Source organism: Sinocyclocheilus anshuiensis, unplaced genomic scaffold (genome assembly GCF_001515605.1).
Source record: "Sinocyclocheilus anshuiensis isolate Anshui unplaced genomic scaffold, SAMN03320099.WGS_v1.1 scaffold848, whole genome shotgun sequence".
In the NCBI taxonomy this organism is placed as follows: Eukaryota; Metazoa; Chordata; class Actinopteri; order Cypriniformes; family Cyprinidae; genus Sinocyclocheilus; species Sinocyclocheilus anshuiensis.
The window spans coordinates 667,627-678,439 of record NW_015549628.1 but is presented as its reverse complement, the minus strand read 5'-3'; the positions used below and the strand labels follow the sequence as shown (position 1 = coordinate 678,439).

Below are 10,813 nucleotides of genomic sequence, written 5' to 3'. Positions count from 1 at the left end.
AATTGTGTTTAATTTGGTTTTTCTTTCAAAATTGAAACCCCCCCCCCCCCAGATTTTAAGAATTGGATCTGTTTTCTATTTATGAGTTGAACTTTTTATTCAATAGTCAACAGTTCCACAAGCTGTTGAAACAGAGTAACAGGAAGAGGAATTAACTAAAGTACAATTCATAGAAATTCAACAGACACACGCAGATATATTAGACTAATTTTACCATATTTAAATCCATATATATTTTACATTATACATTAGTCAACATTGAAGTGGATCAAAAAAAGTTCAAAGTTGTCTTAAGACAAGAACGCATTTTGGTTTTAAGTTTTAGGACAACTTTGATGAAAGGTTTTGATCTACTTCATATGTTGACTACTGTATTTGGAAACGTGCCGCGGCGCCGCTGGTGTAAACACAAGCATTGACTAGAGTGGCCGCGTCGGAGCCGTAACACGCCGCAGATGTGTGCAGTGTAAATAAGGGGTAAGTCCCTCTCGCGGTATTTTCACGTCATACACCGATCGGTCTGCTTCAAGTTGAACACACAGCTGCTGCTGCCAATTTATGACAAGATTTACAGATTACAGATTTACACTTTAAATTAGGTAGTCTGTCATCGATGACAGTAGCTCATTGGAAAAGGATGGAAAATGCCCTTAATTTTGTTTGCACTAATAAATGCTGCTGCCTGCCAGCTGCAATCACCAATAAAACGTTGTTCCATGTTTTTTTTCCTATATCGTCATAAATATCGTTATCGCAAATATTCTTGAAATATCGTGATATAATTTTGAGGCTATATTGCCCACCCCTAATGTACTACAATACTGAGGTGCAGATAATTGCCACTATCTGCAATAAGTAGTATAAATAGCAGAAAATCCTGCTATTTTAACAGTTTAAATAGAATCTATAGCTATTTGCACTGTGTAAATAGCATATCACTAAAAAATGCTGCTATTTGCACTTAGTATAAATAGCATCCATCGCTAAGAAAATATGCTATTTTCACTTAGTGTAAATAGCCTCTATCGCTATTTACACAGTGCAAATAGCCGCTGCCTTATTAAAATTACACTAAAGAGAATTAAAATCATTCTGGTGTACTTTTCATTTTATTGGTAAAACTGCTTGTTTTCATCCAAGCAGATGAGTTTGAGGGTTACAGTTGACAGATATTAAGTACGTATTTACAAATCTAAATGTTCGCTCACCTTTTGTGTGCTGAGTTTCTTTTCCCCTCCTATGGAGAGTCCCACCCCTTTGCTTTCTTTCCAGGGATAGAAGCCAGAATGAGGGGAAGTGGGCAGCCGGTGTGGTTTGGAGGGTGGAGAGGAGCCGCTGCTCTTGCGTTTCTTCCCCAAAGCCTTGTGATCAAAGCTGGCTACACTGCCATGCAGTCCTGAGTCCACTCCTCGGCTGTGTGGGGCAGCGTCCGGTGGCGAATGGTGGCTCGGGGGGTGAGTCCTCTTAAAGGCCCACGAGGATGGTTCGAGTTGGGGACGCGGCTTGCTTCCCGGTGAGAGCGAGCCGTTGGTTTGTCCATGAGAGGCTGACGGTGGCATTTTGCTGATGAGGGGCCGCCCCTTGTTCTGAGACACGCAATTCTTGTCTGGGCTGACAGCATCCGACTCTTCAAAAGAGGCTTTCCGTTTGCGCAGAGCAGCGGCGTTTGGTGTGGTTGTCCGCTCTGCTTCCCTGAGACGCAGCTGCTGTTTGTTGGGGCGACCAGATGAGTTCTTGGGCCGACTGGGGCCCAACTGAGCGGGGGCTCGACAGAGTTTAGAAGGTGGGGCTGTTGACTGGCCACCCCCAGAGTTCTCGGACTGACCGTAAGCCTTGCTGGTGGAGGAACTCTGCGGGTTTGTCTCCTTGCCTGGTCCGTGGGAAGAGTAGAAGGAAGTCTTGAGAGAAGTCGAATTGTGAATTCCTGCTTTCTGTTTGGAATGCTGGGAAATGGAGGAAGGAGAGGCAGGAACGGCTGCAGGCTTGGCTGGGGGACTCTGGGAGTGAGGATCTGATGCTTGAGGTATTTTTCTGCGAGTAGGAGAGGAATCAGGGGATGTGAGATGAAACATTTACTTTCGCATGCAGTGCAGGGACTAAAAACACAGCTTTGTCAAACAGAAACAGGTTTTGTTAGGGACTGAAGTGCTAATGGAGATTAACCTTAGAGCTACTCTGGTGAAAGAAACACCATAAAGCTACTGGATCAGGCTCAGAGCAAGTGATCTGTGAGTGAATCTTACGAAACCTGTCGAGAACAAGTCCCGCTCACATTCCACCCCAAAGTCAAATGACAATTTTTTTTTTCAGGACAATTAGTTTTTTTTGCATCGTGTATTGTTGCAACAACAAAAAAAACACATTCCCCCAAATTCATATTATTGCAATGCATCTACTGTTTTACTTGAATTTCCTGTACAGGTTTTAAATAATTTTACTATTATATATTTAAATATTTTTTTCATTACAATAATGCAATCTTATAAGGGATAGATCTGTCAAAAAAAAATTCATTAATTACTCACCCTCATGTCGTTAAAATATTCAATGTGACATCTTTGAGCACAAAAATTATTATTGTAGCTTTGTTAAAAAAAAAAAAAGTTAAATCTCCTATGTCACATGGACTATTTTAATAATGTCCTTACTACCTTTCTGGGCCTTGAATGTGATAGTTGTGTTGCGGTCTATGAAGGGTCAGACTCAGAAAGCTCTTGGATTTCATCAATAATATCTTCATTTGTGTTCTGAAGATGAACAAAGGTCTTACGGGTTTAAAACGACATGAGGGTGAGTCAGAGGTTGCGTTAGACTTTTAACATTGTCCATCATTTTGACGGACAGGGTTGTAAAAATTGCATCATAATCTATTATCACCCATCATTTTAATTTTCATATTTTAATGATAATAACATTTAATTGCTTGTATTTTTGTTCACACTTTCATTTTTAATAATTAACCTACAGGACGAGCATAGGCTTATACATTTATTTATTTATGAAGAGAACAGATACTGTGCGTCACTTTTCATGTTCAACCCGCAGTGACAGCAGAGGCCACTAAAAACAATGAAATATGCTATAGGGCCGGGTATATTTATATATATATATTAAAAAAAAAAGGATTTCTTGATTTTAATAGATCCTAATTTTTATGAACCAACATCGATTTTTAAATCCCAATCAATTCTGTTTTCAGTTGATGAATGAACCGTCCATGTAGTGCTCCTCCCATCCAATAAAATCGCAATAGGCTAAGCTTTGTGCATTGTTACTTTTGATATGAAACAAAAGTCTCAGATTTCAAATTCTGTCCATTTTATTAGTAAATTCAAGCAATAAATACCATTTTGACGCTCTTCAATGTGGCGAGATAGATCGCTGTAGACACCTCAAACTTTAGTGACGATGTGACACTGCCTTGGTTGTGCAAGTGACAATTCCTGTGTCAACTGTGCAGCGTGCAGCTCGCTTATAGTGCAGACGTGATGTGGTGATTTGAAGACATTTGCGTATTTTGAGAGAGAAAGAGAGAGAGCGCGCGGTGATTCACTCACGCGGTTTGTGAAATTACCTCTCACTCAAGGTTTTCAAATTACTTTACAAGTTATTTAATGAAGAAATATGAAGGTAAGTACCTCACCTTTAGCATTATAATTATTTCACCCGCGCCAGACAGAGACTGAGTCGGTGACGCTGCATGTCGTGCCAAACCTCGCACAGCAGGCGCGTCATCAGCTTGAGATCGTTTTTTTGAGATCGATCTTTTTAGAGACTGCTGATCAATCATCCCAAAGTGATTATCGGTCGATAGTGATCGGTAGCCGATCAATCGGAGCAACCCTACCTCAGATAAAGCAAAGCGGCAACTGAACTGATCATCTCTTTCGCTTTACTACTCACCTATGCTTAATCAAAGGCATAGCAAAAGATTTGTGACAGTTTTATTTTTGTTCTGGAGGCTGATGATCCTGCGCTCTGCTGCCACACTGGAGCGCACTTGCCACCAACTGAAAATTTCGGTTAACGCGACCTCTGGGGTGAAGTAATTAATGACAGAATATTTTGCGTGAACTATCCCTTTAATACTTATAAACTATACAACAATGAAAATCACATAACATGTTTTGTGAGAGCTCTGCCTGCTTTCAAGCTTTTTGTTGACATCATCACCCCACTGTTTGTATCTATGATAGGACATATGTAAGTCAAGTGGTTCTTACTTCCACAGATGGGCGCTGAGGTGATTCTCCACCATGGCACTCATGGCACACCGCAGATGGTGCAACCGTCGATCGAAAGTGAAGACACCGTGACCCAGAGAATGACTCCCAAATAAACAAAGCTGTAGCGGAAAGGCCAAAGATTAACACTAATACTCTCTTTTACTCATTCAATTAAGTCTGTTTGAGAAGTCACAGTCATGTAAAGACAACAGACGATGTCATGTAACGTCTGAAGCTCAGTTGACAACTATGCAACTTTGCTAAGCAGTTACGAAGGGTTTATTCATATCTATTATAGAGATGCTTGCCTTATACTTATACTAGAACACACTTTTATAACTCTTATTGCCTGGCTATTACATAATACTAGATGACACTCTGAAAGTGTTTAGCTGTACCGCGGCTGGTTTGGGATGCCATGGAGTTGAGTGCCAGACTGCGAGGTCATCATTCCCCTCTCCTTCGCTCTCATCAGCTGAGATGTGGGCCTGGGTGAGAGGAGAGTGTGGCCGTGTGCTGGCATCCTCCAGATGGGGTTTATCCTCCTCAACACTTTCAGACAATGTGGGTGTTCTGCCACACAAACAGATGAACAGAAACAAACAGGCAGTTAAGACTATTAGCAAAAACACAAAATGTACAATAACAGTTCAGAGATTGTATTCACATACATATAATAAATTATAAATATATATTATAATACCAAATATAATTTATATATATGTATATATTTTTAAATATTTAATATTTGGCTTGATGTAATCAATTATAAATATATTTTATATAATTTATTCAAATGCCACTAAACAATATTAATACAATATTTTTTTTAAAAATTGGTTTCTTTTTTTTCCCGTATTGATGTTTCTAACCTAAATGCAGGGCTGTTCGTCAGAGGTCTCCGGCAGAGAGGGGGTACAGGTGCATCTCTGAGAGGTTCTGGGCTTACAGTCGGAGCAGCTGAACTCTCTGGGGCCTGAGATACCCGATCCCGAGCCTTCGAACTCATCTTCAGCTCTGCCACCAGCTGGTCAAAGTTTTTACTCCTGCCTTGCACCTTCCTGCGCTGATGAATGGAATGAATCTGGAGGAGAGATGATGATGTGTTTTGTTTTGACAGAAGACTTGCAGCACATTTTCAGTGAATCACATCATTCATAAAACGTATGCTAACTGATGAGTGTAAGTGCTTTCATCATGAATTGTGGTTCTGGATTTTGTAGAATATTAGGCACTGGAAAGCCTTTAAGGGATTGTGTAGTTTTAATAAATAATTTCGAGGAAGTGCTCAACCCTATGACTGCACAAAGCAAACAATATGTTATTCTCACTTTATGCCCCAAAAATCATTTTATATAACACTTGTGTGCCCTAGATTTTGAACATCATCTAGCTGTAGAGCAGGACATTTATTCTTCCTTTATTTCTTTAAAAAAAATGCATGATATCAATTATACACAATAACTCTGAGGTTGAAAACTGTAAATATTGCATGATTTTAATACACTTTTTAGTATTAAAAAAACAGCTTCATAATCTGTCCATATATTATAACGCATGAAAATGAGAGCAGTAAGAGAGGTCATAATATTCTTTTATCAATTCAATATTTAGTTTTTTTATTAAAATTTCTCATGCAAGTTCATGTGCAGAATGTATTATCTATTACAATGTTTTAGTAAATAAAAACAATATGAAATTATTGCTGTTTATATATTGTTATATTTGTATTTTATCTACCAGGACTATGACAGCCAATATCTACTGATTTAACAAAAACCTGAAGTCATGCTACTCAAATGAAGTGAGGCTTTTCCTGTAATCCCTTCCCCATTTCCTGTCAGTCATGTCCACTGAACTTCCTGTCTGTCTACACACTGAAACCAGCGTCCACTGAATGGCTTCAATGCTCTGAAGGCGAGATAGATTTTCACTACTACAAGACAGCAAAAAAAAGCAGCAAATGCAACAATTCTGCTTTCCAGAATATTCTGGGACTGAATGAAGATCAGAACTTGTTCACTATGATATGTGGAAGTGGTGGTCAACTCACATTGCAGGTCAAAAGTCGAGTACAAACTTTCTTTCTCTCAGGGTCCAACACACCACAGTGCTTGTCAAGGTCACATTCTTTTTCTGCAAGAAACGAGAAAAAGCATTTTTTTCCACATATATATATATATATACTCTGTTCTGGTTTTAATGCAAATGTAGCCTAATGTTAAATATCAAACAAAGGGCCTCAGTAAGGACTTACTGGGGACCATTTTGTATGTTCTCGGCCCACGGAGATGTCCGGAGGCGACAGGGGCCGAGGCAGCCTCGCCTCTCTGGGATTGAGGCCTCTCAGTTGAGGAAGGCCGATTGGGCGACGGGCCTCCATGTGGCCATGGGGGGTCTCTGTGAGTAGGGGGAGGGGAGCTCCGTGTGGGTTCGATGGGAGGGGGCTGCTTAAAAACAGCTGATTCTGAATGACCCGAGTTTGAAGGTGAGTGCCTGGTGGAAAGATTGTCATATATATATATAGATATATATATATAAATTATACAGATTGTATAAGATACTAATAACCACAGATTACACTGTCCTACATCATATTTGCTGAATGAATACTTGTTTCTTACTAATTTTGAGATGCTGATTCCAAAAATAGTCCTTGTTTTGCTGTAGCACATCATTTTGTAGCTCTTTTTTTTTTGCTTTCAACAACCATTTGTAAAGTAAAGTCTTGTATTGTCACTTAGTCACCAGAAAAACTGCCACAAAAACATGATTCCTGTCTTCATCTGAGCCAGGTCACAACTGAAACAATAATGTATAGAAAATTGTTTCAGAATCATTCATACATTTGAAAATCTTCAAAGAATTGAACAAATCAATTCTCATCTGATTTTCATATGTATGAATGATTTCAAAGACATTATTTTATGCCTAATCCTGATCTCCACTTTTTCCACTCCTTTGCAGACTGTAAGTGCAAGTATACATTTTGAATACTTCTTTTGTCATTAAAACTAAAACATTTGACTTTTTTGTTTTTTTTGATAAGTGTATTAAAGAGATAGTTCACCCAAAAATGAAAATTCTGTCTTTAATTACTCACCCTCATGTCGTTCCAAACCCGCAAGACATTTGTTCATCTTCAGAACCCAAATTAAGATATTTCTGATGAAATCAGTTGTTATTTTTATTTTCTTTATGCACAAAATGTATTCTCGTAGCTTAATAAAATTATGGTTGAACCACTGATGCCACATGGACTATTTTAACGATGTTCGTACTACCTTTCTGGTCTTGAATGTGTCAGTTGTGTTGCTGCCTATAGAGGATCTGAGAGCTCTCGGATTTCATAAAGAATATCTTAATTTGTGTTCTGAAGATGAACGAAGGTCTTACGGGTTTGGAATGACATGAGTGTAATTAATGACAGAATTTTCATTTTTGGGTGAACTATTTCTTTAAAGTGGATACATATATATAATTTTGTGAGGAAAAAAAACTAACATTGAACTCTTCATCATCAAATTAGGTAAAATTAGGATTACACTTCAGACACTCTTTTAACATTCACAAACAAGATCATATTAGTAAATCTTACCAAATTCCATCTTTCGGAGGTTTCAAGTGTCTGAACTGAGGCGGCGTCGAGGGAGATTGCGGAGACGCCCTCGGCGGCCCGACGTTCTGGTTCCTGCCACTCCAAGAGGAGGCTCCGTGAGAGGGCGGGGTGTGTCCATGACGGGGCCTCTGCTGCTGAGGTGGAGGTGGGGTGGAGCAGAGGTGTGCATAGAGCTTACCCAGAGGGCCGTGTCTCCTCTCGCAATGCTTCTCGAACGCCTGAGGCTTCACCACCTGACTGCAGTGACCGCAAACAACCAGATAGAAGTCATCGTGCCCAGGATAATGACCGAAGATGGACATATCTGCAGAAGCATACCAAACAATAGGGAAAATTCGCTTTGTTTGAAAAATAAAGAAAACAGGAAATGTTTCCAAATGCACTCAAAGAGAAAGATTAATTCTGTGTGTGTATAAAGCTTTGTTAGAAAACTCAAACTACAGAAAATGTGTCTACAGTGCCTACTAGTAATAGTCCAATATTTGATCATCTTAAGGTTATCAGCATTGGCTGAAAACATTGCTGGTTGCACAATTAAGTTAAAACTCCTCTATTAAAACTAAAAATAGAAGAAAAAATTATATTATACACATACGAATAATATATTAGCGCCGACGACATATAGCGATGTTGTGCTTCGGGCGTCTCGAGTTCGAATCCCAGCTCGTGGACATTTTCTGATCCTGCCCCACTCTCTCTCTCTCTCTCTCTCTCTCTCTCTCAACTGTTCTATCAAAATAAAAAGGCAAAAAACGCCAAAAATAAATCTATAAAAATAATTAAAAAAAAAGTAATGGTTGACCGCTACCTTCTTTCACATAACTGCAAAAACATCAACTAAGTTCATCATTAAAACCCTTTCAGAGAAATGTTAAATTTGAAGGGGTTTTACAAGGAGGATGAAAATATAGTATGTTAGAATAGGTTTACAGGCTGACTAATATGGGAATTTCAATGGTTGATGCCAAAATTTAAAGAGAAGACTGGTTTATGGCTGATATAAGGCCGATAGTCTGAATTCAAGTAAATTGCACTGTTTAAACAGGGTAATTTGCCTGAATTCACACTATAACACTGTAATAATAGCTCTGTTGTACTTAAACTACTGAAATTAAACGACACATGACACACTTGAATTTCACAAAAAGAACATTTACGTATATTATCTACTGATACGGCTGTTTATAAAATTTGGACCTGACAGGAAGAACCACCATGTTTTTAATGTCAAAAATCTCAAAACAGCCAAACACCAGTCAATTAATCGGCTTATGTATCAGTCCTTCACTAAATGGGCTTATGTTAATACCGTTGTGTACCAACACCTACCCTCTTTCCTCAGTGTCATGGTTTCCACTGTTTTTTTGCCATTCTTGCTGTATTCATCTCCATCTGACCCTATGAAAAATGGTTGGAGGAAGTTTATGTTAGCACGGGTACATAAAACATTACCATTATATAAGAACAGACTTCCATGCATTATCATCACTGCTTTAGCAAAACAGCTCATATGGGCATCTTATATAAATCCAACCTTCTAAACCCACTAACTCAAGCCGTAACCATAGAAACCTTGAGAAGGACCTGTGCCCTCCAATAATCAGACCTATAATGGGCTCTTCTAAGGTGGACTATATTTGGTCCAGAATATGTGTGGTTACAGTCTTATATGCAATATACTGAGTTAAAACTGTGAGAAAGGGGGCACATGTTGAATTAAGCATACTGTGGGGTTTAATGAGAGTCTTAATATGAGATCCAGTCAATAGTTTAGGTTTTATTTCCCAAGATGTTCAGTGTAGAATTCAATCTGTGTCATGAACTGGGCATCTGTGAAGCACAAGCTCTTCTGTAACGTTAGGTGGGGCCAAAATAAAAACTACCTGCATTTGATCCCTACACTATGAACTGCTTTGATGGTGTGCCCGCCGAACAAAAGGAGATTCGTGGTTTAGAACGGAGTGCGTTCGTTTCATTTGAAGTTCCAAAACGAACGCGGAACACGTTCTATTCTGACGACACTGATCCGAGGGAGAGCGCAAGCGCGTGACCCGGCCGGCGCTAGGACCCCGCAGGTTCTTTGTTTGGGTAACATGGTATGGGATGCCGTGCCTTTTCCACGAAAAATAAAGCACATCCGTAAGACTTTTTGGTGGTGGATGGAGAAATAGCGGCGACGAGGTGCTCACTCACCCTCCGATGCTGTCAGGTTGGCTCTTTCCGTCCAGACACTCCAGCTTTGGCCCACGAAATCATCGAGACAAGGCACCCGCCGTTCCAGAGCAGCCATTACTTTAACTGCGCGTTCACGCACCGCCATCATCACTGCGCGGCAAGGCGCTGACGTCACACTGCGCGCTCCCGCGGGCGGAGGGGGGACACGCGTGCGCGCGCACTTGTCATGCTACATGTACATGTGAAAAACATTTTTTTCACGTTAGTTTTTATTCATTTTATTTGCATTATTGATACTTTGTTTAACAGTATTTTTAAGGGACGAAGCCAAACCTTTTATAGATTTGTAATGCAAGTACATTGATATGAAATTGAATAGAAATATTTAAAAATATAAAAATATATTTTACTCTACATAAAATAAACCCTTTTATAAGCGTTGTGGCATTTTCATGGCATTGTGACCCTGGACCATAAAACTAGTCATAAGGGTCAATTTTTTGAACAAATAAGCTTTCCATTGATGTATGGTTTGTTAGGATATGACAATATAGATACAACTATTTGAAAATCTGGAATCTGAGGGTGCAAAAAAAACCTAATAAAATCTAAATATTGAGAAAATCGCCTTTAAAGTTGCCCAAATGAAGTTCTTAGCAATGCATATTACTAATCAAAAATTACGTTTTCATATATTTACAGTAGGAAATTTACAAAATATATTCATGGAACATAATCTTTACTTAATATTCTACTGATTTTTGGCATAAAAGGAAATTCGATCCTTTCGACG

The 10,813-nt window shown here is 39.1% G+C and overlaps 1 protein-coding gene across 2 annotated transcripts in view; it reads right to left on the bottom strand.

The window, feature by feature from the left end:
* The window catches only part of LOC107659549 (ataxin-7-like protein 2), a 19,102-nt gene extending 8,900 nt beyond the window's left edge, over positions 1-10,202 (bottom strand). For both annotated transcript variants that reach the window (XR_001630923.1, XM_016448536.1), the window contains exons 1-9: positions 10,039-10,202; positions 9,175-9,243; positions 7,825-8,149; positions 6,484-6,722; positions 6,280-6,362; positions 5,099-5,310; positions 4,625-4,799; positions 4,224-4,345; positions 1,209-2,031 (exon numbers count right to left, since the gene is read on the bottom strand). Coding sequence is in view for 1 of the 2 variants with exons in the window: in XM_016448536.1 (XP_016304022.1) it covers positions 1,209-2,031; positions 4,224-4,345; positions 4,625-4,799; positions 5,099-5,310; positions 6,280-6,362; positions 6,484-6,722; positions 7,825-8,149; positions 9,175-9,243; positions 10,039-10,168 (2,178 nt within the window). In the remaining variant the exon portion in view is untranslated. The remainder of the gene's footprint in view (positions 1-1,208; positions 2,032-4,223; positions 4,346-4,624; positions 4,800-5,098; positions 5,311-6,279; positions 6,363-6,483; positions 6,723-7,824; positions 8,150-9,174; positions 9,244-10,038) is intronic.
* Between the last annotated feature and the right edge of the window lie 611 nt (positions 10,203-10,813).